Raw genomic sequence first — 24,505 nt, 5'->3', positions numbered from 1 at the left:
CCCTCAGCTCACTTCCCAGGCCTGCAGAGCAAGATGCGGGTAGTGCTGCGTGTGGAGGTGGAGGCAGTGAAGTTCCTGAAGGAGGAGCCACAGCGCCTGGATGGGCTACTCAAGCGCTGTCGTGGGGTCACAGACACGCTGGCCCAGATCCGAAGGTCATTCTGTCCCTGAGTTTTTATCTCTGACCTCCAGTTTCCCAGTGGGGTCACACACTGAGCTAGATCTATAGGTCAACCTGACCCCTTATCCCAATTCCCACAAAGCTCACTGGTGTGCCGACTGGATCTGCACCTCAGCTCTGACCTGTGGCCCCGTGCATGTTGTGGGCTTGGCCCTCCCATTTGCCAAATGCAGTCACTCCTCCCCAGGCCCTTCCACTTGTCCTGCAAGATCCCAGAACCCTCCTCAAACCCCGCCTCCCCCAGGCCAGGCTTCCCTCCCATGGGGCCACCACCCTGCAGGCCTCACAGCTGCTCCCAACTCTCCCAACCCCAGGCAAGTGGACGAAGGTGCGTGGCCACCCCCCAGCAACCTCCTGAATCAGTCCCCCAAGAAGGTGACAGCCGAGACTGACTTCAACAAGAGCTTAGACTTTGAAATGCCACCCCCCAGCCCTCCACTGAAGCTCCACGAGATGAGCGGGCCAACCGAGGGGGCCCCTCCAACCCCGAAGGCGGGCAATCCCACCAAAGGCCTGGACACTCCTGGCAAGAGAAGCGTGGACAAGGCTGTGTCCGTTGAGGTGCTGGGCCCGGCATGGGGGGGCCAGAACTAGGCTCACACGTTCTCACCACCGTCCTAGATTGGCAAGTGCCAACACGTGGGGACTTGTTCCTGGGAGACGAGGAAGTCCGAGAAGCATATTGAGGGTGACATTAGTCCTGCTAGACAGAAAAGCATATTATAAACCTATGATAATCAAGGCAGTGTGGTGTTAGCATAAGAGTAGATTATGTACTCAGTGAAACAGAATAGAATGTCTAAAAGCAGGTCTAAGTTTATCCCAAGAGTAGTTTGTAATGAAGGTGGTATTCCAGGCTCACAGGGAAAGCATGTAATACTCAAGGAGAAGCCCGAGGCTCGGCCCAAACGGGAGGCTTCCTTTCCATTCCTTGCATGATGGCTGAGGCCCCAAAGGTCCAGGAGCAGGGCAGCCGCTTCAGTCCTGACTGTCGACCCCTCCTCTCAAGGCTGCCGAGCGGGACTGGGAGGAGAAGCGGGCAGCCCTGACCCAGTACAGCGCCAAGGACATCAACCGGCTTCTGGAGGAGACACAGGCAGAGCTGCTGAAGGCCATCCCTGACCTGGACTGTGGGAGCAAGGCCCACCCAGGCCCAGCCCCCACCCCTGACCACAAGCCCCCCAAGATGCCCCACGGCCAGAAGGCAACCCCCCGAACGGAGCCCAGTGGAAGGAGAGGCTCAGGTATGGGGGCAGGTAGGGGGCTGGTGAAGAGCCCAGAGGAGGGGAGCCCCAGCCTCGGGAGCTCTCAGGTTGATGGGGGAGGCGCTTGGGAGTGAGAATCTTTGTGGTCGGGCTGCCAGAGGAGGGAGGTGCTGGCCTGCCCCTCAGCCACGAAGGGAGACCCAGAAGGAGGGGATAGCACTGGACTCCATCCAGGGATTCTTCCCACTGCTCTGACTGCTGCTGAGAGGACCATGCAGGGAGGACGAGCAAGTCCAGGCAGAGGGTCATCCCCCTGCACGTTCTGACCCAGCGTGTGTGCCAGAAGTGAGGCTGTGCTGAGACGGGGTGCGGGTGCAGCGCTGAGCTATACGGACGGGGTTCCTGGGCTCCCTGAGCCTGTGAGAAACCCGAACCAGAAATGGCAATTGTCATTCACGCATTTATTCATTCCTGCCACATATATTTGTTAAGCACCCACTATGTGCTAGGTGCTGGGGATAAGGAGATAAGGCTGCTTTCAAAGAGCTTAAAATTTCGTGGGAGAATAATACTAACATCTGTGTTTATCAAGCACTTACTATGCGGCAAGAACTGCTCCAAATGCTTTCTACGTATCAATTCTTATAATTTTACAACAATCCCAGGAAGCAGATATAGTAATTATTTCCATTTTACAGATGAGGACACTAAGGCTCAGTGTGGTTAAGTAATCTGTCCCAGGCCATACCTCGTGTGTAAACCAGAAACAGGATTCAGGTGCTAAATGCTGTCCTAGAGGAGGCCCTGGAAGGGCAGGAAGGGCTTCCCATGGAAGGGGACTTTCCATTGGAGTCTTGCATTTCCCTGGCCAGTGAGAGAGGGCATTCCAGGGAGAAACAGCACATACAAATGCCTGGAGGTGTGTGTTTGGTGTTGCCCAGCTGGGTCCAGACCAGGGAGTAGTAAGCAGAGCTGAAGCTGAAAGGTTGGCAGGCACAGAGGGTGCTGGGCCAAGAAACTTGAACATGGTTTGGGGTCATGGGGAATCACTGGGGGATCAAAGGCAGAGGCTTGAGTGACTTTTCTGCAGGTTGCCCAGGAAGCAGCCCCCACCCCAGGAAGAATTGGGGGAAAGGAGAGCTTGGTGGGTGGGGTCAGACTCTCAGAATAGTATAACCACTCTCTCTTGATGGAGAAACGATGAAGATCTGTGCAGGGCAGGGCTGAGGGCGGGGCAAGAAAGGGATGGATTAGAGCAGCAATTCTCAGACTTGAATGTGCACGTGAAATCACCCGGGGATCTGCTAGAACGTGGATTCTGATTCAGCAGCTCTGGGTGGGGCCTGAGCTTCTGCATTTCTAACAAGCTTCCAGGTGCTGCCAATGCTGTTGTTCCACGGGCCACACTTTGAGTAGCAAGGCGTGAGAGTGCTGTAAGGGGAGGAGCAACAGGGCTTGGGGTTGGATTGCACGGGGAGGTAGGAGAGAAGGAGGAGGGGGCCTGTGTCCTTTCCCCTGAGCGTTCCTCTCCCTTTCTCCCTGGAGGAGGAAGCCAGGTTTATCCTAACCCTGGGGTCAGATGTGGCGCACAGACTCCAGGGTTATGAGTCCCCTGACCCCCAGTCCCTTGGCTGCCCGCAGATGAGCTGACAGTGCCCCGATACCGCACGGAGAAGCCCTCCAAGTCGCCCCCGCCACCCCCTCCCCGCCGGAGCTTCCCCTCCTCCCATGGCCTGACCACCACGCGCACTGGAGAGGTCGTGGTCACCAGCAAGAAGGACTCGGCCTTCATCAAGGTACCGCCACCGCTTGGGTAGGGGTCAGGGGGCTGAGTTGGGGGCGTGCCTGAGATGACCTCTGGAGACCCTCTGGGGTGGTCCCCTCTCTCAGAGGAAGTGGAAGGAAAGGAAGGAGGCTGGCCAGTGGTGACTCTACTTCTGGCTTGGGCTTCCTCCATGGGAAGGGGCCATCCCGGTAGATGAGGAGCTGGGGCAGGTGGGAGATGGTCTGGAAGTGATAGGGCCTAGGAGGTGAGCTGGAGGGGGCCAGGGCCTGGTCTTGATGGGGACCGGGCCCTTGCAGAAGGCCGAGTCTGAGGAGCTGGAGGTGCAGAAGCCCCAAGTGAAGCTGCGCCGAGCCGTGTCCGAGGTGGCCCGCCCGGCCTCCACACCCCCCATCATGGCCTCTGCCATCAAGGATGAGGACGATGAGGACCGCATCATCGCAGAGCTGGAGGTGGGTCAGGGGCGCACCTGGCCCCTGAGGCATCAGCCCGGCCCCCTCCCTTTCCCTGTCAAGCTGACCCCAGGGTGAGGTGCCCGGACTAGGACAGGGGACTGGATTCTTGGCTCCCCACTGAGACTGGTTCAGGATCCTGTCCTTCTTGCCTCAGTTTCTTCTCCACGGTAAAGTGGGGGAGGGGGTCTAAAGCCCCTCCCTGCATGTTTGAGTTTTTTACTGTAGTGTCTGAGACGCCCCGCAACTGCCCTGACACCTCCTGTGCTCTGAGACCCCCATCCCCTAGTGTTCTGAGAACAGAAGCTCTAACAAACTCACCTATATACCTTGACCCCCTCCCACTGCTGTAAGTCACCCAGACTCGAGTGTTCTCAGCACCCCTTTCCAAGAGGCTGAAGACCTGGACCACCAGGGCCTCTGGTGGCCAATGGCCATGGTGAGGGGCCAAGGAGTGCCAGCCCAAGCCACCCCCTCCCCATGAGTGCCTGGGTCAGAGCCCAGCACCCCCATCCTCCCTGTACCCCCTCCTCCAAACCTGCCCCCACCTTCTGCTCCCCAGGTGTTTGAGAGAAGCTCAGTGTCTCCCCTCCCCCCCACGCCCTGCCGCCAGCCGATCCCCACCTTGCTGTTCCCCCAGGACCCGGGGCCTCCTGGGGGCTCAGCCCCGGGCCCCACATGGAAGGTAACGGGCTGCCCCCCACCTCTCACGGCGCTCTCTCTGCCTGTGCCTCCACGCTTCCTCTCCTCACTTCTCACGCTAACCCGCTAGAACCTGCCAGTCACATCCCTGAGTCCCGCCACTGCCACGGCCTCACCCCCTTCCCCGCCCCAAGGACGGGTGCATCACCCTTCCTTCCCTCTCCAGACGCCAGCAGCCTGGTACCTGGTGGCCCCCCTGGGTCTGCATTTCCTTACAGGCTTGGTTCCGGGTCTGGCCTGTGGTGGCTTGGGTATTTTGTTCCTATCTGCAGCCAGAGTTTAGGTCTGGCCCGAAGCCCACGTTTTGTCTTGGTCCAAGATTGGAGTTTGGATCTTGCTTGTTACATGACTTTAGGCCCATCTCAAAGTCTGACACTGTCCTGAGCCCTTGCCTAGTCCCTGCCCCCATCTCCCCTACTCTGCTGCCTGTGCCAGGTGGGGGCTCTTTCTCCCACTAGAATCTATGCCTTGCACTGGGCACCAGGATGCCTAGGAGGAAGGCTCATTTACAGCCACTCTCCACCCCATGGCCCCATCTGGGCAGAGAGCTTGGGATGGAAGAAACCCATGCCCTTCCTTGGCTGCCGGTTCTGTCTTTCGGCATTGGGAGTTTCTTCCTTCTCTCTAACTTCAGTCCTTGCTGCTGTCCTGCTGCACTTACTTCCTTTTTATTTTTTCTTGGGAATTTGAGGGTGACCTGCTGTCTGCACCCCAGGGGGCTGTGCTTGGTTGGGGAGGGGGAATTGCGGGGCGGTGGTCTGGGAATCTCTCCCTCTGCCCAGTTAGGTTGTAGCAGGAGGGCGTCTGCTCTGCAGAGGGGAGCCTCTCACGCACGCACGTGTTCACCTTCCTCATCTGGTTCTCTTGGCCCACAGTGGGTTCTGTGCTGGCCGCCACCTGATTTCTAGCCTGGCTTGAGGCCTGGTGGTGCTTTGGCTCCCTGGCGGGGGGAGCAGACAGGCACCAAACGGGTAGACAGTGCTGTCTGCTGGGCAGAGGATGGGCACAGAGCAGTCCAAGGAGCCGTCTGGGGGTGAACAGTACGGCAGGGCTGCCCCAGGCTGGCTGTGCCCTCGGCACCTTGGCCCGCTGCACCCAGCCACTGCGCCTTTCTGGCCCTGGAAGCCAATCCTGATGGGGTCCAGTGGGCAGAGCCTCTCCACTGGCCCTTTGGGCTGGCTGCCCCTCTGCATCCTGAGGCGCCATCGGGCAGTGGAGCCGGGCGGGCATGGGTCGCCCTCTCTGCCTTCCCAGTCTGCACCTCCCACATCCAGGTAAGCAGGTGGCAGGGCTGGGTGGGTTGCTTTGGGCCGGGGGGCTGGGGGTCCCTGCTGCCCCCCACACATCTCCCCATGGCTCCTTTTAGTGGAAAGAGCACTGGACTTGGAGTCAGACTGCCTGGGTTCAAATCCTGGCTCTGCCACTAGCTAGCTGTGGGTAAGTGACCTTGGGTAAATTACATGACACCCCCCCCACCTCAGTTTTCTCATCTGTAAAGTGATGAGAGTAGTAGCCATTTCACGGGCAACAGAAAGGATTAAAGATGAAGGCGTATATGGCAGTTCCTGGTATAAGACTCTGCTCAGAATTAGACCAGAATTCACTCAAGTGGGGTAGGGGTGACTGGGGGCCTCTCTCTGTGCCCCCACCAAAGCTAGAGCCCGGGACGCTCACACAGAGGCAGATGCTCTAGCTTTGCCCAAGCCTGTGCAGCAGAGGGACTTAGCTGAGCCCCTCCCGTTGTGACTGTGAAGCCATCAGAGAAAGCTTCGGAAGTAAGGGGTAGGGACCAGGAGTCTCTGGCCTGAGATGAGGATGGCAGGCCCACCCTCCGAGGCCAGAGGCCAACACCTGGTCTCCACCCACACGGGGCTGCGGGTCTCGGACATTCAGTTCAAGTCCACAAATAGCTAATATCTATCGAGCACTTATGCCGTGCCAGGCGTTGTTCCAAGCAGGTGCCCACTTGAGCTCACTTCGTCCTCCACCAGCCTCACGTTATTGTTACTCCATCGCACAGACGGGCAAACTCCTGGCAGTAACCATGAGAGCTGCTCTCAGAGTTTAACATGGGTGATGAGAAATAAACATGTGTCTGTGCTTCTAGGTAAACTGGCATCTTTGCCAGAAAGTGGGAAACCGTAGGGTGTGGTGGAAAAAGGCCTGAATCCTAGTCCCAGCTTTGCCTCTAACTTGCTGGGTAAACTCAGTCAGGACCCTCCCCTGCCTCGGTTTCCCCATCTGTGAAAGGAAAGGGCTGGGCTCACCCACATGTGACCCCCCATCCCAGCTCAGGGTGCTTTGGTTGCAGGGATCACACTCTCCCTCATCTTTCCTGTCCCCGCAGGGTGCCGCAGGCCCCAGGCCCTTCTGCGTCCCCCGGATCATCTTGACAGAGTGTGCCCCCAAACCTCCCTCTCCACCAGAGGCCAGGCTTGAGGATCCCGGTCTTAGGACAACCCCTACCCCACGACCCCGGACCCTGGCTGGCAGCGGGAGGGGCTGGGGTAATCCACGGGCCCCTCCAGGGCTAATGGCTGAGGTTTCCCAGCCCAGGAACGGCTCGATGCTGGAGAAGGAAGGGGCGGCTCTGAAGAGACTGGAGACAGGGAGCTGCAGCCCAGAAAAGGAAGGAGCTGGGGTCCCCTGTTCTCGGGCACCTGCCCCAGACAGGACCCAGGAGCCCTCCGCTGCCGAGACCTACCCAGAGGAGACCCTCAAGGACTGTGGACACGACGCCCAACCCTGCAGCGGGGAGAGCAGGGGTCAGCATGCTGCTGGCCTGGGCTGCACGGGGCGCGGTGCCTCCACCCAGCGGATGGACAGCCTGGAGGAGACGCTCCGGGAGCTGGAAGCCACCCTGAGCCAGATGGGCACGGCCCCTGCCGCGGGGTCCCCTGGCAGCCCCCCACCCCCGGCCCCTGGTCCCCAGGTGGCTGCCTCCTGCCCCGTCCTCTCCTCTTATCTTCCTGCTCCAGTCTTCAGAGCTGGAGGGAGTGGGAGGCTGCAGGAGCACCACGGCAGACCCCTCCTCCCACTGGCCTTCTCTCAGCCCCGCCACCCTCCTGGGAGCCCGGTGCCAGGCTGGGTTTGCAGGCAGAGCCCCTGGCAGGCTGGGAAGCTGGCCTGCCCAGGGATCAGCCTAACCAGCCGTGGCGGGGACCAGGGCCTCTCCCCTCTGCTCTGTGTCTGTAAACCGACAAATAAAGTTCTTTCCCCCTTTTCCATCCCCACACTCCCCTCCTCCTCTCCTGTCTGACTCTCTCTGTCTCTGCTGTTTCTCTGCCTGCGCCTCTGGATCCCCAGAACACTTCCGGGCAGGCCTGGTCCCTGGGGTGGTTCAAGGGGGCTGGACTTGTCCATCTCTAGGGAGACTTCGCCCCCATCCTCCCATTCAGAGGAAGATGTGGGCCTGGGGCTGCCAATCCTACTTTGTCTGCCATTATAAAGACCCCTCCCCCAAATCTCAGGCACGTTCTCTCGGGCCAGGAGTGGTGGTGGTGGTGGTGCCAGGGACCTTCACCTTAAAACTGGCTCCCCCAGAAGGGCACCAGCTGCCCCCAGGCTACTCAAGGAAGCCACCAAGGTTCTCACCCAGGAGCTGTTGGGAACCTGGCCGGGGGCCCCGTCCCCTCTCCTGCAGGGAGGCCTTAAACCTGGCCTCAGAGAGTGGGCCTGATTCCTGGGTGGGGATGTGGAGCCAGGGAGGGCTCTCCAGGTCTCAGAGGGCCCACTGCGCCTGGGGTGCCTGTGTGATCCCACCTCCAATCCTGACCCTGTTCCTCTTCCTGCAGAGTGGCGGTGGCAGTGTGCCGCCCATGAAGGTGGTGACTCCGGGGACCTCTCGGCTGAAGGCGGCCCAGGGCCAGGCAGGCAGCCCCGACAAAGGCAAGCATGGCAAGCAGAGGGCCGAGTACATGAGGATCCAGGCCCAGCAGCAGGTAAGCCTGGGCACCACGGGGGCGGGGCCTGGGCCCCATCCAGAACCCCTCCCCCTCCCCACTGGCAGTGCTGTGTGCTGGCCATCTCTTGCCAGTATTCTTGTGACCACCTTCCTGCCAGCGGCCCAGAGAGGTCCTCCCTGCCAGGACTGCCCCCACCGGTCCCTTAAGCCATCTTCTCCTTCCTCTCTCCAGTCCCAGCGCTCAGGATCTGGTTCTCAGCCAGATGGCTCCTTTCTCAGAAGGCCCCTCACTCAGGACCAGAGAGGGCTGTCTCCTCAGCCGCTCCAGGACAAGACCCTGCTGAGGCTGGTGGCCCCGGGGTGTGGAAGGGGCCTTTATGCCTGTCTTCCTGCCACTCCACTCCCCTCCTCTGCTTCCTTCCCTCTGCTCTCAGGTCCCACCCGCTCTTTGGGGGCCCCACTCTCATCTCAGCCTCCCTTTCAGCTCTGAGGCCACCTCCCAACTAAGGGAGAAACCAGTTTTGCATCTGCTTTTCAGTCTCGTGTTTGGGTTGCAGTGTGGTTAATGGGGAGGGGGAGAAAGGGGAGAAGTACTTCGGCCCCCCGGTGGGTGCCGTAGTAGTGGTGGAGGCGCTGCACCCTCTTTCAGATTTAATTAGTGGGCCTGGGACGGTATATAGAGTTGACAGCCTCACCCGTGGATGTTTCTGCCCTGTGGCTCACCTGTGGCCCGGTCGGAAGATGCAGATGGTCCTCAGGCCTAGATGTTTAGAGAGACCTTTAGTGCACTCATTTGGTTCAGTAAATATTTCCGAGCAGTTCCTGTATGCCAGGTCCATTCTGAGTGCTGGGTGGGAGTAGGGGTCATGCAATGTCCAGATGCTGTGACTTGAAGAAGGTTCTAGGCTCAGAGGCAGGAGGTGAGAGATGGGCAAGTCTAGCCACCTCCTTTACAGATGAGGGGACAGCTCAGAGAAGGAAAGGGACTTCCCACGGGCCCACAGCAAGGTGGCATCAAAGCCAGGACTGGGACCCAGGGATCCCAAAGCCCTTCCCACCACATGGCTCTGCCCAGCCCTGGGCACACAGGCCTGCCTGCTGGTCGTCTGGAGAGTCCAGTGGAGACGGGCCAGCCAGGCCCCTCACTAGCTCCCTGCTGGCCACCCGTCTTCCTCATGGGTCCCCAGACACATCCTGCCAACCCCACCCCCAGCTCTTTTTCCTGCCCCCACCAAGGATGAGCTCCCCTCATCCTGTCCAGGCTGGTGTCTCTTCGGTGTCTAAAACAGCTGCTGACATTCCCGGGGTGTTCACTTGTGCCAGACACACACATTAATTCATTGCACACTCACTACTCTGAGGATGGGCCGTATTATCCCCATTTGACAGATGGGGAAACTGAGGCTTTACCCAAGGTCACAGGGCTGGCAAGTGCTGGAGCAGTGTTCAAATCCAGACTGACACCCCGCCCCCCACCCCCGCACAGAGTTGCTTCAGCCTCTTCAGCGGGCGCCTCCCTCCTCTGGAATTATGCTCCCCACCTCTCACCCTGACTCCCAACTCCCCCAGCACCCAGCTCCTCTACCTGTTGCCCTCTCTCCTACCCCTCCAGTCACCTCCATCGCCTCCACGCCCTCTCCTCCATTCATTCCTCAACCCACCCCCTCCTCCTACTTCCTTCCAGCCTCACCCCTGGGCTTGGCTAGGTCTCCAGTGGCCTCCAAATGGCCTCTTTGCATCGTGCTCTACCCACCTCTCTGCAGCGTGTTGGGCACATACCCTGCCCCCCCTACGTGCACTGGGGGGCCGTGGGACCCTCACTCCTTGGCATCCTCTCCTCCCTTGTCGGCCCTCACTGACCCTCCTGGGCAACTCTCCTCTGCCCCCCTCTTCACTCCTCCGCATCCATCTTCTTCCACAGCCTCTCTGCTCCTCACACCACGTGCTCCTCTCCTTGGGCACCAGGCGCCATCTGTCCCTGCCCAGGTCTCTGTTCTGAGCTCAAGCCTGCCCCTGCTGCTTGCTGCTCGCCACTTGGGAAAGTCACCGGCCCCGGGCATCCACCTACGCTGAGGGGTCTGCTGAGCTCCCCCCCTCCCTCACCTTCCCCAGCTACATGGTGCTTCTCTCTTCCCACATGACTGGTCTGGCTGTATCTCTGTCACTTTCACTTTTCTAGAAACCTTTCTTTAGAAAAGCATCTTCTCTCTAATGAAGTATTACACGTTCTTTGCAGAAATGTTTTAAAGTAAAGAAACGTTATAAAGCAGCAGGGGAAAAAATTATCCTGTGCCTCGGTACCCCAGTGCGTGCCCTTCTAAGGTTTCCCTGCAACTTCTGTGACCCCTAACCTATCTTCCCAGACCTGCGGGGTGGGGAGCGTTGTTTGTAAAATGCGGATTTGATTTTATCACTCCCCCAGCATACGGACCCGTGACCTCCAGCCCCGGCCGGGTAAGAAAATCAAAACTCCCTCACTGGCCGCCCTGGCGCTTCATGACCAACCTCGGCTCCCTCAGCCCAGTTCTCCCTGCCCGCCCCCCCACCCCGACCCTAGCCCCTCCATTTGCTCCAGTCACCCATATCACCTGGCCCTCCATCCTCAGGCCAGGGCACCGTTCCATCCCAGCTCAGTCTGTGACCCTGGTCAAAGTCCTCTGCCTTCTGCAGCCTCTTTCCTCATCTGTACAATGGGAACGAAAACCCAGAGGCCGGCTTCTGAGTTCATGTAACATAACACCATGTGTGGGAAAGAGCTTCGAAAGCCACAGAGCGCTCTCCAAAGGGAAGGAGTCACCACCATGCTTGGCTGCACTGTACCTTTGTCAGGGCCAAGGGCTGGACAGAGGCCTCTCCTTCATCTCGTGGTTCTGACACTAGGAGCTCGAAGCTGCCTTGCCAATGATGAGGGCGAGGGGAATAGAAGTGCCAGGACCAGACAGAGAAATCGGGGTGGAGGAGGGAGAAATTTCCGAGAGGGGGTGCAACAGTGCCTGAAAGAAATCAGAGGAAATGATTGAGGAAAAGCTCTTGGATGTTGGGCTCAAGATTCAGGGGTGGGATGAGAGCCAGATTCCCAGGGGACAAGGATCAAGGGCTTGGTGCAGGCATTAAACTGTGGACACCCCCTCTTCTACTAGGGCTAAGCAACTGTTGGACACCTAGTGTATCTCCTCCATTGGTTCCAGTGAAGAGACTGTAACGAAGGGACCAGCAAGAGATGCTGAGGTACCCAGGGACCAGTGAGAGCAGGAAGCTGGACCTCCCTGGGGAGAGGGGTCTGGGGACATAGGGTTTAGGGAGTCCTGTGAGAGCTGGACAGTAGGTGCTATAGTTATGGAGGGCACAGCATGCCAGCGACATGGCACCAAGTGGGGAGGGAGTAAGGAGGAAACTTTACCCCCTCTCTCTTTCCGCCCTGTCATAATCCCCAATGGCCAAACCCAGCCAAGCCAGCCAGCCAAGGCATGGTGGGGTCAGCCAACCAGGGTGCAGAGCAGGGCAGAAAACAGATCTGGGGATGGAGAGGCAAATAGAAAATAGCACCCCTCTTCTGTACCAATTTTAAGTATCTTATTTAATCCTCGTAACACCTTTATATCTTTAAAGATATGTGCATTAACCCTTTTGTCACTGCTACATCCCTACAGCACCTAGAACAGTACTTGGCACACATAGGCACTCAATAAATATTTGTTGGTTAGGTGAATGAATGGATGAATGAATGAATGAATTTGCCACTGATCAGGCCCAATCCAGATGGAACTAGACAATGCAGACTTGAAATGTTAATATACTACTACTAATAATGATGATAATAATGATAATAATGATATTTAATAATAATAATAATAATAGCTACCATTTATTGCCTGCATCCTGAGTGCAGGCATTGGGCCTCGTGCTCTGTGTGCATCGTCTCACGTGATTCTGGTGCTGTAGGGACTGTTATCCCTGCTTTGCGAGTAATGACATGAAGACCCAGAGGGATACCTGCCTAAGGTCACACAGTTAGGAAGTGGCAGAGCTGGGACTTAAACCCAGGTCTGCCAGATACAAATTCTGCTTGTCCTAATGCTGGATTCTACTGCTTTGCTGGGAAGCATAACTCCGTGGGTGCTGCCAACCCTTGGGGAGACGGCACTCGTGACGGGAGCGCTGTTGACAACAACATTAGAGGAACAATGGTGGGCCTCACATGTAGCAGTCTGAGCAGTTTTAGATGCACATAACAGAAACTCCAAAATGGCTTAAACAACAAGGAAAGGTATTAGCTAACGAAACAAGAAGCAGGAAGGTTCCAGGGTTGGGGAATTCAGCAGCTCAAGGACATCAAGACCTGGGTTCCTTCCATATTTCTGTTCTGTTGGCCCATCATCCCACCCCACCCGAACACATCTGCCTTCATTCCACGGCTCCTAGGCGCACAGATCATTTTAGGAGCAGGAGAACCTTCCCCAGAGGCCCCCAACTGACCTCCCCTCTCTACTCATTGCCTGTCTCTAGATCAGTCACTGGCTAGGAGAAGGGAACGGCTTGAATTGCCATAGGTTTTATCAGGACCCATTCCCCTTGGGCTGGGGGAAGCCGCACCTCTTCTGCCAGCCCAGTGCCTGATTCAGGCAAATAGCTAGGAAGAAGGGCATGTGGGCAGGAGGAGGTGGCCCTGGGAATGGCCCTGGAGGAGGCGCCAACAGGGTCGGCAGCATAAAGATGACCTACGCTTGTGTGGAAATCTATGCCTCGTAGCCCGGAGGGACAGGTCAGCAGGCTCGGGGCGCAGAGAGGGGGCTAGACTCTGGCCCACAGGAAGAGGAGGGGTGGGGGGTTCAGCCCTTTGGGTCTGGCTAATCGTTTCAGTCTCCCCCAGCTAAAGCTGACCATCTATGAGGTTTCTGCCTGTCACAAAGGTGACAAAGCTCTGTTTCTCTGGACATAATTAAGAGCAACGGGGGGAGGACTGGCTGGTGACAGGGAAGCAACGAGAACCTTCAGAGACAGCAGCTGTGCCAGCTGAGAGCTCTGAGCAGCACAGGACATGCTCCCTCAGCTTCAGAAAAGTGGGTTTTGGACGCTGCTGCGGCCAGTCTCCCGGGAGGGAAGATGGCCTGAGACGTTGTTACAAAACAAATGCTCACAGAGCAAGTATAAGAGGTCTCCATGCAGAAGGGGGGTATCCACGTAAGCTGGTGAACGCTGCTGCTTGCTGAAGTTTAAAGGCCTTGCACCGGCTGTAGGAGAAGGGGCACATCGCCTAGGCGAGGACACATCACCTGAGTGAATGCAGGAGTCAGGTGGCGGCACAAGCCGGAAGGCAGGTGTTCCAAAGACCAAAGCTCGGAGTAGACCGAGGCTCTTGACAAATGCTAAAGGGAAGGAATGGAAAAAGCTTTTAACTAGAGAGGCGAGCTGAGACCAAAGAGGATGGCAGGAGGGAACCAACAGCTGGCTTGGGACGCAGTGGGATGTGAAGGGACACAGGAGAAAGCGGATGTGCTCCCCTTCCACCTGGCTTTGGGAGAAAGAACTCTAAACGGGAAATGATGGGCGGGGAGGGGTGGGACTGGAGCCCAAAGTAAGTGATAAGGGAGGAAGAGAGCTCTTGGTTGTCTTTATTTTTTTAAATTAATTAATTTATTTCTATTTTTGGCTGCGTTGGGTCTTCGTTGCTGCATGTGGGCTTTCTCTAGTTGCGGCGAGTGGGGGCTTCTCTTGTTGCGGAGCACGGGCTCTAGGTGTGCAGGCTTCAGTAGTTGTGGCACGCACGCTCAGTAGTTGTGGCACACGGGCTTAGTTGCTCCGCAGCATGCGGGATCTTCCCGGACCAGGGCTTGAACCCATGTCCCCTCCATTGGCAGGCGGATTCTTAACCACTGCACCAACGGGGCAGTCCCCTCTAGGTTGTCTTTAAATGAGTCTGTCTCCAGGCCTGGGTACCCGGATGCTGCGAACACAGGCCATGCCTGGCACATGGCACTCGGCAAAGGGCTGAGTGGTTGCTAGGATGTGGGGCTGTGGGCCTGGAACCCCTCTGAGTAAGGAATGAGCAGCCAGTCACGACGAGAGGGGTTAGAAGACCCAGACGGGGAACTCTTGCCTAGATGTTCATAAAGGGGAAAATGTAGACCTCAGACTGCAGTGTGGTGAGCATAACGCAGAGCTGGATTGCTGTGCACGTGTGGAGGAAGAAATGTGACCAGCAACCTCAAGGGCGGGTTCACTGTCAGCCAGTCAGGTACATACGGTCTCCTTGGTTCCCTTCCAGGCTGCGGGAGGCACCGTCTGGGTTTCCCTCTGCGAAGCATCTGATAGGGGCTGCCCAGCAGCTGGGTGATAATGTAGGTCGGGGAGAAAGGGCGTGGCCGTGCGCAGACCTGGGCTGCAGGAGGTCTCTGACGGTGAGCCCCAGCACTCTGCTTCTAGCCCTCACCCCGTCTGTCTTTCTGCATCAGGATGGGCCGGTAGCTACGCAAGGCCAGGAGGGACAGTGGCTACAACTACAGGGAGGAAACCTGGTCTATGGTGCCCTAATCGAGTGATCTCAGAGTTAACTGTGCAGCGGGATCACGTGGGGCGCCTGCCTAAAATGCAGATTCCTGAGCTCACGCTAGAGATGGACCCTGGGGCGGGGCCCTGGAGTCTGCGTTTGTGACAGGCCATCACTTCCAGGACCAGTGTAAATGCAAGGGGTCTGCTGGAGGTGAGGAGGGGGCACGGCTGTATCTGTCAGAGGCAACCCGTGAGTGCCGGACACGTCATGAGGGGGTGACCTCCCGTTACCCACAAGGCACAGCTCAGAGCTGGACGAACACTTGCGGGGCAGGAGGCGGCGGGGGGAGGGTCTTTAAAGAAGCGCCCCCCCCAGGAGGACAATCTCATTCCTCAGGTGCCCCTGTAAGACCTGCTGAGGCTGGAAGGGGCCCTGACTGGGCTGCTGGCCGCTTGGGCCCACCTACCCCCAGCCGGGGCTGCCCCCTTCCCGCCTCCCCTTTGACAGCTAACGTTTCACCTCTTCCTCCCTTCTCCTGCCCTCTCCCTGCTCCCCACCCGGTCTGCTCCTGGTCCGTGTCCTGGTCCCCATCCTGGCCCTGGGCTGCCCTCCCTTGTGCTTCTCTGGTCTCTCTCTCCCGCCTTCTCTCTTTCCTATCAGTAACCGTGGACCTACCCTCCCACCCCAGGCCCTCTGTTCCAACCCTGTGCCCCCTTTCTGCCCCTGCTGTGGCCCCCCTCCTCCCCTGTCTCAAGGGACCACTCACTCTCTCCACATCCTCCTCTGATTTCTACTGTTTGCAGTTAATTTTCTCTTGGATTTGTGGAGATTTTTCACTTTTTGAAACTGTAACTGGGGCCAGCGCGAAGGCTCCCCTTCCTCTCTCTGACCCCTGACCTCTGTTTTTGTTCCAGGCCACTAAACCGTCTAAAGAGATGAGCGGGTCGAATGAGACCTCAAGCCCAGTCTCAGAAAAGCCCTCGGCTTCCAGAACCTCCATTCCCGTATTGACTTCCTTTGGGGCGAGGAATTCTTCCATCTCCTTCTAGAAACTCCCTTACCCCCCACCCCCGCCTGCCCCCTCCCTCATCCCTGCCATTTCTCTCCTCGGCTTCCCTTCATCTCCACCCCACCCCGACACCATTCACCAGACCCCCCGAAGGTGGCCCGTCCTCAGCTCTCTCTGCCCAGCCCCTGTTGGTGTTTTTGGTTTTTTTAATGATTCACTTTTAATTATCTTTTTTTTAAAAAAAAAAGAAAAAAAAGAAAAAGCAAACCAGTAAAACTAAAAACCAAAACATGACACCTTCCCTTGATTTCCTCTTCCAGAATGGCACACTTCCTGTCATCATGCCTCCTTTTCTCTTTCCCCACTTTCCCTCCCAAGTCCATCCTGAAGTTCCTGCACCCCTGCCCCCACCTCCCCATCTCCCACACGCTCCTCCCAAGAGAACTCCAAGCAAACTCTGCGCCATGGAGGCTTGGAGCAGAGAGACACCCCCTCTCCCCTTCCTTGGAAGCCTGCCTGGAGGAAAACCTGGACATTGGACCAACCCCAAAATCAGGCTGGAAAATGGGACGTAGGGAGACTTTGGCCCTGGAGGCGCCCCACCTGTCCAACCTCGGGATGTGACTCAACACCGCTGCTTCTCTGCTCCCGTCCACTCACGCCCGGGTGGGCCTGGAGTCGAGACAGACGGGCTGGAGAGGGAGGCCAGAGGTGGAGGGGCCTCAGGGTGGTGTGAGGCCGTGGAATCTGTGTGTCCTCGGAGAGGAGCTGGCTTCCCGGGACCACCTTCCTGTGGTGCGGAGCGGCCTGGCTGGCGCCGATCGGAGGAAGGGGCACCTCTGGACTGCTGGCTGTGGGTGGTGGGTTGAGCAGACAGCCTGACACTGGGGACACTGCCCTGGGAGAGGGCAGCCCCGAGGAGGGGTATTTGGTACTTTTAGTTTCCTAATTTAGCACTTTAAATGGCATTAACTTATTTAACGGGGGTGGGGTGGGCAAGAATGAAGGGCCTATAGCAAATTAGATTTTGAGGCCTGGAGGGTGGGGAGGGTCTGGTGTGAGGGAAGTGGGGGGAATAGAGGGGGGCTTCATGGGGGGCAGCGAGGACAGCTCTGACCCCACAGGTGGGGTGACTTGACCTTCAACCATCCTCTTTGAGATTTGAGGGTTTTCAGGGAAGGACTGGGGACCCCTGGTGAGATCCTCGAGGGTCCCTGAAGCCTGACCAGCCAGCCAGCACCACCCCCAGCCTGTGGGCGCCTGCTTTGCCGAGGCCGCGGGCAGTGAGGCTTGCTTTTAGCGGGGTCCTGAGAAGGAGCGGGAGAGACCAGTTTTGGCTCTTAGCCCCGCTCCCCCCAGGGCACAGTGAGGGGCCAGAAGGGAGAGTATGTGGTTGGGGGAGGAGGAGGAAGATGGAGTGGGGTCCCCAGGGAGCAGGATTCCTATTTGGAGCACAAAGTGGGGTAAGCACAGGGGAGGGGGCGTTGGGATTAGTCTCCCCGAGTAAGCACAGAAAGAAGGAGCCATCGAAGGGGCAGAAGCTCCTAGACCCTGGAGCCTGGCGTTTGGGGAGAGCCAGGGGGAGCTGTGGAGGGTTGGGGCGGGAGGGGAATTGGGTTGTGTTCCTTCATTTCTTTCTTTTTCTGTTGTTGTTTTTGTTGGCTCATCCTTGTTTTCTAGCTTTGGATCATTTTTGTACAAAGGCAAGCAAGCCTTTTTGAAAAATAACAAAAGAAGAGGTTAAAAAAAAAATCCGTCCTGAAAAAAAAACCCCTGGAAAATAGAAAAAAAAAAAAACAAAAAAAGGACCTCATAAATGATGCAATTACTTTTAATTGCAGGCAACTCTTTACATTTAAGTGAAGTGTCTTAACATTTTATATTGTTTTAAAAATATATTTACATATTATATATATATATAATATACGTAATATAAATATATATAAATATTTAAAAAAGAAAAAAAAAAGAAAACCACGGCACTCTCTCCCTGGCCGCTGTTTTGGCAGGGGAGGGGGCTAGAGGGTGGGCACATTGGCCTGGCTTCTGCGGTCCAGTGAAACGGTTTGGTTTGATTCGGCTGTACAGAGACACCCTGACTTGGGAGGGAAGGGGGGAGTGGTGCCCCCTCCTCCCTCCACTCCATTACTCTCTGCTTGCTACTTTTCCCTTGCCCCACCTCCCACTCTCAACCCTGTGCCCTGAACGTTTGCCCCACCGTCATTGTCCTGAGTTGAATGTCTCTTGTGGGGGGCGGGGGGGAAGGGCGTGTCCATCCACAAGGGAGCAAATGGAGGGAGTCCTGTGCCCCACCCCACCCACTCACTTGGAGCCCAGTGGAATTTGCATCTTTCATTTTGGTGCCTGCACATTTACAGGAGGAGTTGTGCGCAGCCTCTGTGTGTGTGTGTGTGTGTGTGTGTGCGCGTGTATCCACTGGCACAAGTCTATTCACCAGTGTGTGGAAGGAAGGAAGCATGAGCGTGCACAGGCGTGACCTCCCACACGTGTGCAGGGAGGCGTGCGCACAGCGGTGCATGTAACTGGCCTGGGCATTGGCATGTGCCTACCTGCACATTGATGTGGAGGAGCTTGGCATGTGAGAACACGTGTAATGTGTGACCTGTATGTGTGTGGACAGAAGGGTGTATGTGGAGGGGTGTGTGAGCTGCGCATGCACGTGCACATGCGTGTAGACCCCGCGTGTGGGAGCGCCTGTGTGTATGGTCCCTCGTCCCTGCACCACTCGCTCCGGCTCCCCTCCCAAGCCCCCAGCCCCTGGGCCCTCTCAAAGCCCCCAGCACGTCAAGGCCCCCCCAGCTGCATGCGCCTCGCTGCTCTGTCCATCAGTGTGTGCTTGACCAAGAGAAAACCAAGACGTCTGGGGGGACCCCTGTAGCTGGTCCCCCCAGCCCCTGCCCACTGTGCTGTGTTACTCGCATGGGGGGTTTCTCTCCCACCCCTTCCACAATATGCTGTTTCCCCAGGAGCCTCAGGCCCGAGGCTCTGAGAGGGGTCCCAGGTGGGACCCCCCAGGGCGAGCCCGGCTCCGCACCCCGCCCTCTCCACCCTGTAGGGCCCGTGTTGGTGTAGCAGTGATGGCTTCTGTGGATATTCTGTGATCTCTGTCAGTGTAACTTGACAATTTCTAAATGGAAAAGGGTTGCTGTGTTTTCTCTGTCTCTCTTTTTTAATGTCCCTTTTCTTCTCCCACTTTCCTGCTCTCTTTCCTTTTTGGTTTTTCTAGCCGAGTGTTTGGGGCTTAAATAAAACTTGTTTCTTTTTCCTCTCCTAAATCTCCTTCCTAGAGACTGCTGTCTCATTATTTCTCATCTTCATCCTAGAAGGTGCTGGGGTGGGTGGGATGGAGGATGGGGAATCCCTGGCAGCCACTGCCCCTCAGCTGAGCTGGCAGAGCGCGAAGAGGGAGGGGCCGAAACAGGGGCCCTGGGGCTGCTGCTGCCTGCAAGAGCCCGTGAGAACTGACCTCATCCAGATGCTGGAGAAGAGCACCGCTAACTCACGGGGCGCCAGCTCTCCACCATCAGCGAGGAAGCTACTGACGTCACTTACACCTGCAAGTGACAAAACCAGAGGCATGAGGCGTCTTGCCCAGAGTCACACAACTAGTTGGATGCAGAGTCAGGACTGGAGTCCAGCTCTGCCCGACTCCAAACCCAATGCTTTCCCCCAAAGCCTAGTCGGATCTGCTTACCTCCAGCAGTCCCCTGGATCGGGTCTTGGCCTCCTGCCCTTTGGGTGGGATGACCCTTTAGTGGTATCCACCCACCTATCAAGAACATCAGCTTTCAAACTTTTTTAAAACTGTAACTCACAGTAAGAAATCCATTTTAGGGACTTCGCTGGTGGTCCAGTAGTTAAGACTCCGCACTTCTACTGCAGGGGGCGCGGGTTCGATCCTTGGTCGGGGAACTAAGATCCTGCATACCATGTGGCACAGCCAAAAAAAAAAAAGAGATCCATTTTACATCTCAATGATTTAGACATGTCCACACACAAACACCCACGTATTTAGTGAAACAGCACCTACTATATACAATGTACTCTGCTATTTTCTGTTATAGTCTAAACATTTGGTGACAACCCATTGAATTGGGTTCAATCATGAATCATGATTTCATGACCCTTGAATGGGTCAGAACCTACAGTTTGAAAAATACTCACCTGAAGATTTAGCCCCAATCACACTGCATCTCTGCTTTGTCCTCCTCAAAGGCCTACTGGCTCCACTTACTCCATGGTTGCCTATGAAATTAGAAGACCCCTGAGAGGAGATTTACCCTCGATTCTGGTTGGGTGGGAGCCCTGGACCCTGGCCCTGTAGCCAGTGAGTTGACTGACCCCTTCCAAGGCTACCACATCAGAGTCTAGCCTGCCCCGCCATCGAGTGGGCCAGATGTCCTGCTTGGGTTTTTCAGGTTTACCTGGAATTCTGAAGGCTGTGCTACTGTCCCAGCATGTTCTAAGGGTCCTTGAGGCTGCCCTTCCAGGCATTCTCCAGCTTGGCTGAGACCTGGGGTATTATTGGGTCTCCTCTACCCCCGCCTCCCGCAAACCATCCCTTCCATCCCATGAGGTAATGTCAGTGGCCTATGCCACCCTCTTCCAGGCCTCACTGGAGGCTGAGGGTGAGGATGTGCTCCCTGTCTGCAGGGAATGCCCCACTCCATGGGTCACCCACTTACCAAGCAGCCCTTCAGACTCTCAGCCAGACCTCATCCCTTTTGTCCCTTTTTAAATGTCAGCAGATCTTGCCTTCTCTCTCCCACTCTATTCCCAGAAAGCTGGGCCAGTAGGCAAAACCCCCTCATCTTCTAGAATCACCTCAGTCACTGACAGTTCAAGATCAAGTAATAGGGGGCTTCCCTGGTGGCACAGTGGTTGAGAATCTGCCTGCCAATGCAGGGGACACGGGTTCGAGCCCTGGTCTGGGAAGATCCCACATGCCGCGGAGAAACTGGGCCCGTGAGCCACAACTACTGAGCCTGCGCATCTGGAGCCTGTGCTCCACAACAAGAGAGGCCGCGATAGTGAGAGGCCAGCGCACCACGATGAGGAGTGGCCTCCGCTCGCCGCAACTGGAGAAAGCCCTCGCACAGAAACGAAGACCCAACACAGCCAAAAATAAATAAATAAATAAATTTATTAAAAAAAAAAAAAAAAAAGATCAAGTAATAAATGGGACCATCAATGCATGACAGGAATTATGCCAGGCACTTCATTCGTCCTTCAAATGCCTCCCGACTGTCTACTCCTTGCCGGCGCTGCTCGTTGACTCACTGGGACTGTGGCTGAGCGCCTAGGAGGGGACTCAGCCAAAACACAAATACCTGATGGTGAGTCGTGCCCCAGGGAAGCAGGCGTGCAACGGCTGTGGCCTTGAGTAATGGGGACCACTTCAGAGAGTGCGACCAGGCCCTGAGGTCACATTTGCGGGGAGATCTTCCGAATGGACAGGGTGGCTGTATGGGAGCTGGTGGCTGAGTGTCCCACACAGAAGGCCCTGAGGTGGGAAGGCATCTGTGGGTTCTAGAAAATGCATGAAACCCAAGGAAACTGAGAAGGGGAAAGGGGCCACGACATGACATGGGAGTGTGAGCAAAGCCCCATCACAGGAGGTCTTGGGTGAATGTGGTGAGGAAGGTGGATTTCTCCTCAGAGCCGTTGAACCAATAGGAGGGTTTTAAGTCAGAAAGTGACGTGATTTGATGCTGTTTCAGAAGTTACCTGTGGCTGTGGCGTGATGAGATGGGGCGAGGGCAGGGCTGGAGTGAGAGCAGAGCTGTTGTTTAGGGGCAGGTACAGATGACGGCTGCCTGGACTCACTCAAAGCAAACAATCTGAGGGCTGAGGGAGGGAAACAATCTCAGAGACTTTGTAGCTACAAAGTGATGGAGCTAAGACTTAAACCCACGACTTCTCTCTCCCAGTAGCCATGCTTTCTTAGTGCTTTATAATACTCATCACTACACTTATTGTGTTCGTTTAATCTTCATCACGTGGGCTATTGGTATTATTACCTCCAGTCTACTGATGGGGAGAGTGAATGAGCAAAGGATTTGACTGACCTCAGGTTAGCCTCAGAGCCAGATCCTAATCTATAGGAGAAAAGGGACTGCTTTACAAATAGAAACCTGGGAAACCCACATCTTCTCTCCCTCACTGCACATCTCTGAGTCCTCTGGGTGTGTTGACCTCTGAGTGGCTTAAGCGATCCTGGAGCTCACAGGGTAGCTGAGCACCATCCACAGTGCTGGGGCCCTGGGCACGAGGCCACCATGCCCATTAGCTGACACAGGCTCCCTTGACACTCCCTGATGCCAAATGATTGACAGCACTCATAATGACACCTGGCAGGAAGCTCCATCCCATACCCCTGGCCACAGTGCCAGAAATTTCACTCAAAATCCACAGACTCTCCGCTTCAGCTCAGGCCTCCATCATGCCCACGTCAGGGAAAAATCCTTATTCGTCTTAGTTCAACCCAAAAAGATTTGGAGTTTTCCAAAGAAATGTTTCCTGTGAAATATATGTCTATCCTTATGCCAGTACCACATGTCTTGATTGGTAGTAAGTTTTGAAATTGGGAACTTTCAACTTTGTTTTCTTTTTCAAGATTGTTTTGGCTGTTCTGGGTCCCTTGCATTTCCATAGGAATTTTAGGATCGGCTTGTCAATTTCTGCCAAAAAGACAAAAAGACGGGATTTTAATGGGGATTGTGTTGAATCTACCATCTTAACAACATAAGGTCTTCTGAAGCATGGAATATCTTTCCATTTATTTAGATCTTTTAAAATTTCTTTCAACAATGTTTTAGTTTTCTTGGTACAAATTTTGCACTTCTTTTGTTAAATTTATTCCTAGGTATTTTATTATTTAAATAGAATTGTTTTCTTAATTCCATTTTTAAATTGTTCATTGCTTACAGAAATAAAATGGTAGGAGTAATAAAGTTTTTTTCTTGAGGTACAATTGACATACAACGTTATATTAGTTTCAGGTATACAACATAATGATTGAATATTTGTATGTATTGTAAAATGATCACCACAATAAGTCTAGTTAACATCTGTCACCATCCCTAGTTACAGAAAATTTTTTTCTTGTGATGCGAACTTTTTTTTTTAATTTAATTTTAATTAATTTATTTATTTATATTTGGCTGTGTTGGTTCTTCGTTGCTGCGCATGGTCTTTCTCTAGTTGTGGTGAGCGGAGGCTACTCTGTTGCAGTGCGCAGCCTTCTTCATCGCGGTGGCTTCTCTTGTTGCGGAGCACAGGCTCTAGGAGCGCGGGCTTCAGTAGTTGTGGCTTGCAGGCTCAGTAGTTGTGGCACACGGGCTTAGTTGCTCTGCGGCTTGTGGGATCTTCCCAGACCACAGATTGAACCCGTGTGTCCTGCATTGGCAGGCTGATTCTTATCCACTGCGCCACCAGGGAAGTCCCGTGATGTGAACTTTTAAGATTTACTCTCAGGACTTCCCTGGTGGTCCAGTGGTTAAGACTCTGCCCTTCCAATGCAGGAGGCGTGGGTTTGATCCCTGCTTGGGGAACTAAGATCCCACATGCCTCAGAGTGTGGCCAAAAGAAAAAATTTACTCTCTTAGCAACTTTCAAATATGCAATACGGTGTTATTAACTATAGTTGCCATGCTGTGCATTACATCCCCATGACATTTATTTTATAACTGAAAGTTTGTACCTTTTGATTCCCTTCTTCCATTTCACCCCATTCCCACCACCCCCCACTTCTGGCAACCACCAATCTGTTCTCTGTATCTGTGAGATTTCTTCTTTTTTTTTTAGATTCCACATAAAAGTGTGAGAGCATACTGTATTTGTCTTCTCTATCTGACTTGTTTCACGTAGCATAATGCCCTCAAGGTCTATTCATGTTGTCAAATTGCCAAGATTTCCTTCTTTTTTATGGCCAAATAATATTTCATTATATGTATATACAATGATTTGTTTATCCATTATGGACCTTTGGGCTATTTCCACCTTTTGGCTATTATGAATAATGCTGCTATAACTTTCACATACAAGTTACTGTTGGGACATAATATGTTTTCATTTCTACTGGGTATAAACCTGGGAGTAGAATTGCTGGATCATTGGTAATTTTATGTTTAACTGTTTGAGGAATGACCAAACTGTTTCTCATAGTGGCTGTATTATTTTATACTCCCACCAGCAATGTACCAGGGTTCCTATTTCTCCATATCCTCACCAACACTTGTTGTTTTCTATTTTCTTGATTTAATCTATCTTGCTGGGTGTGAAATGGTATCTCACTGTTGTTGTGATTTGCATTTCTTTAATGACAAATGAAAATAGAAAAATAGAGAACGTTAATAAAAAATTAATAAGACTAAAAGTTAGTTTTTGGAAGAGATTGACAAAATTGATAAACATTTAGCTAGAATGACCAAGAAAAAACGCTAAATATTTGTCAATTTTATTGATCTTTTCCAAGAACCAACTTTTAGTTTCATTAATTTTCTCTATTTTTTCTATTTCCTATTTCATTTATTTCCACTCTTTATTATTTCCTTCCTTTGGCTTGCTTTGGGTTTAGTTTGCTCTTCTTTTTCTAGTTTCTTAAGGTGAAAGATTAGGATATTGACTTGAAATCTTTCTTCTTTTCCAATATGATGTTTGCAGCTATAAGGTTCCCTCTAAGCACTGCTTTAGCTTCATCCCATAAGCTTTGATATGTTGTGTTTTTGCTTTCATTCATCTTAAGGCATTTCTAGTT

At 54.5% G+C, this 24,505-nt stretch overlaps 1 protein-coding gene across 15 annotated transcripts in view; it reads left to right on the top strand.

Annotated features, from left to right (window-relative positions):
* The window catches only part of SRCIN1 (SRC kinase signaling inhibitor 1), a 70,160-nt gene extending 51,138 nt beyond the window's left edge, over positions 1–19,022 (top strand). For 8 of the 15 annotated variants that reach the window (XM_082440565.1, XM_082440568.1, XM_082440567.1 and 5 more), the window contains 9 exons: positions 8–155; positions 496–742; positions 1,191–1,425; positions 3,028–3,182; positions 3,469–3,621; positions 4,184–4,306; positions 6,671–7,255; positions 8,118–8,264; positions 15,632–19,022. In XM_082440565.1, the coding sequence (XP_082296691.1) occupies positions 8–155; positions 496–742; positions 1,191–1,425; positions 3,028–3,182; positions 3,469–3,621; positions 4,184–4,306; positions 6,671–7,255; positions 8,118–8,264; positions 15,632–15,766 (1,928 nt within the window). In that variant the 3' untranslated portion in view covers positions 15,767–19,022. Of the gene's footprint in view, positions 1–7; positions 156–495; positions 743–1,190; positions 1,426–3,027; positions 3,183–3,468; positions 3,622–4,183; positions 4,307–5,109; positions 5,598–5,689; positions 5,761–6,670; positions 7,256–8,117; positions 8,265–15,631 lie in introns of those variants that run through there. The other 7 variants (XM_082440559.1, XM_082440560.1, XM_082440562.1 and 4 more) reach the window with 4 other exon arrangements.
* Positions 19,023–24,505: the final 5,483 nt, after the last annotated feature.

Source organism: Balaenoptera physalus (assembly GCF_965194825.1).
Source record: "Balaenoptera physalus genome assembly, chromosome: 20".
Lineage (NCBI taxonomy): Eukaryota > Metazoa > Chordata > Mammalia > Artiodactyla > Balaenopteridae > Balaenoptera > Balaenoptera physalus.
This window is presented reverse-complemented; position numbering and strand designations above follow the sequence as displayed.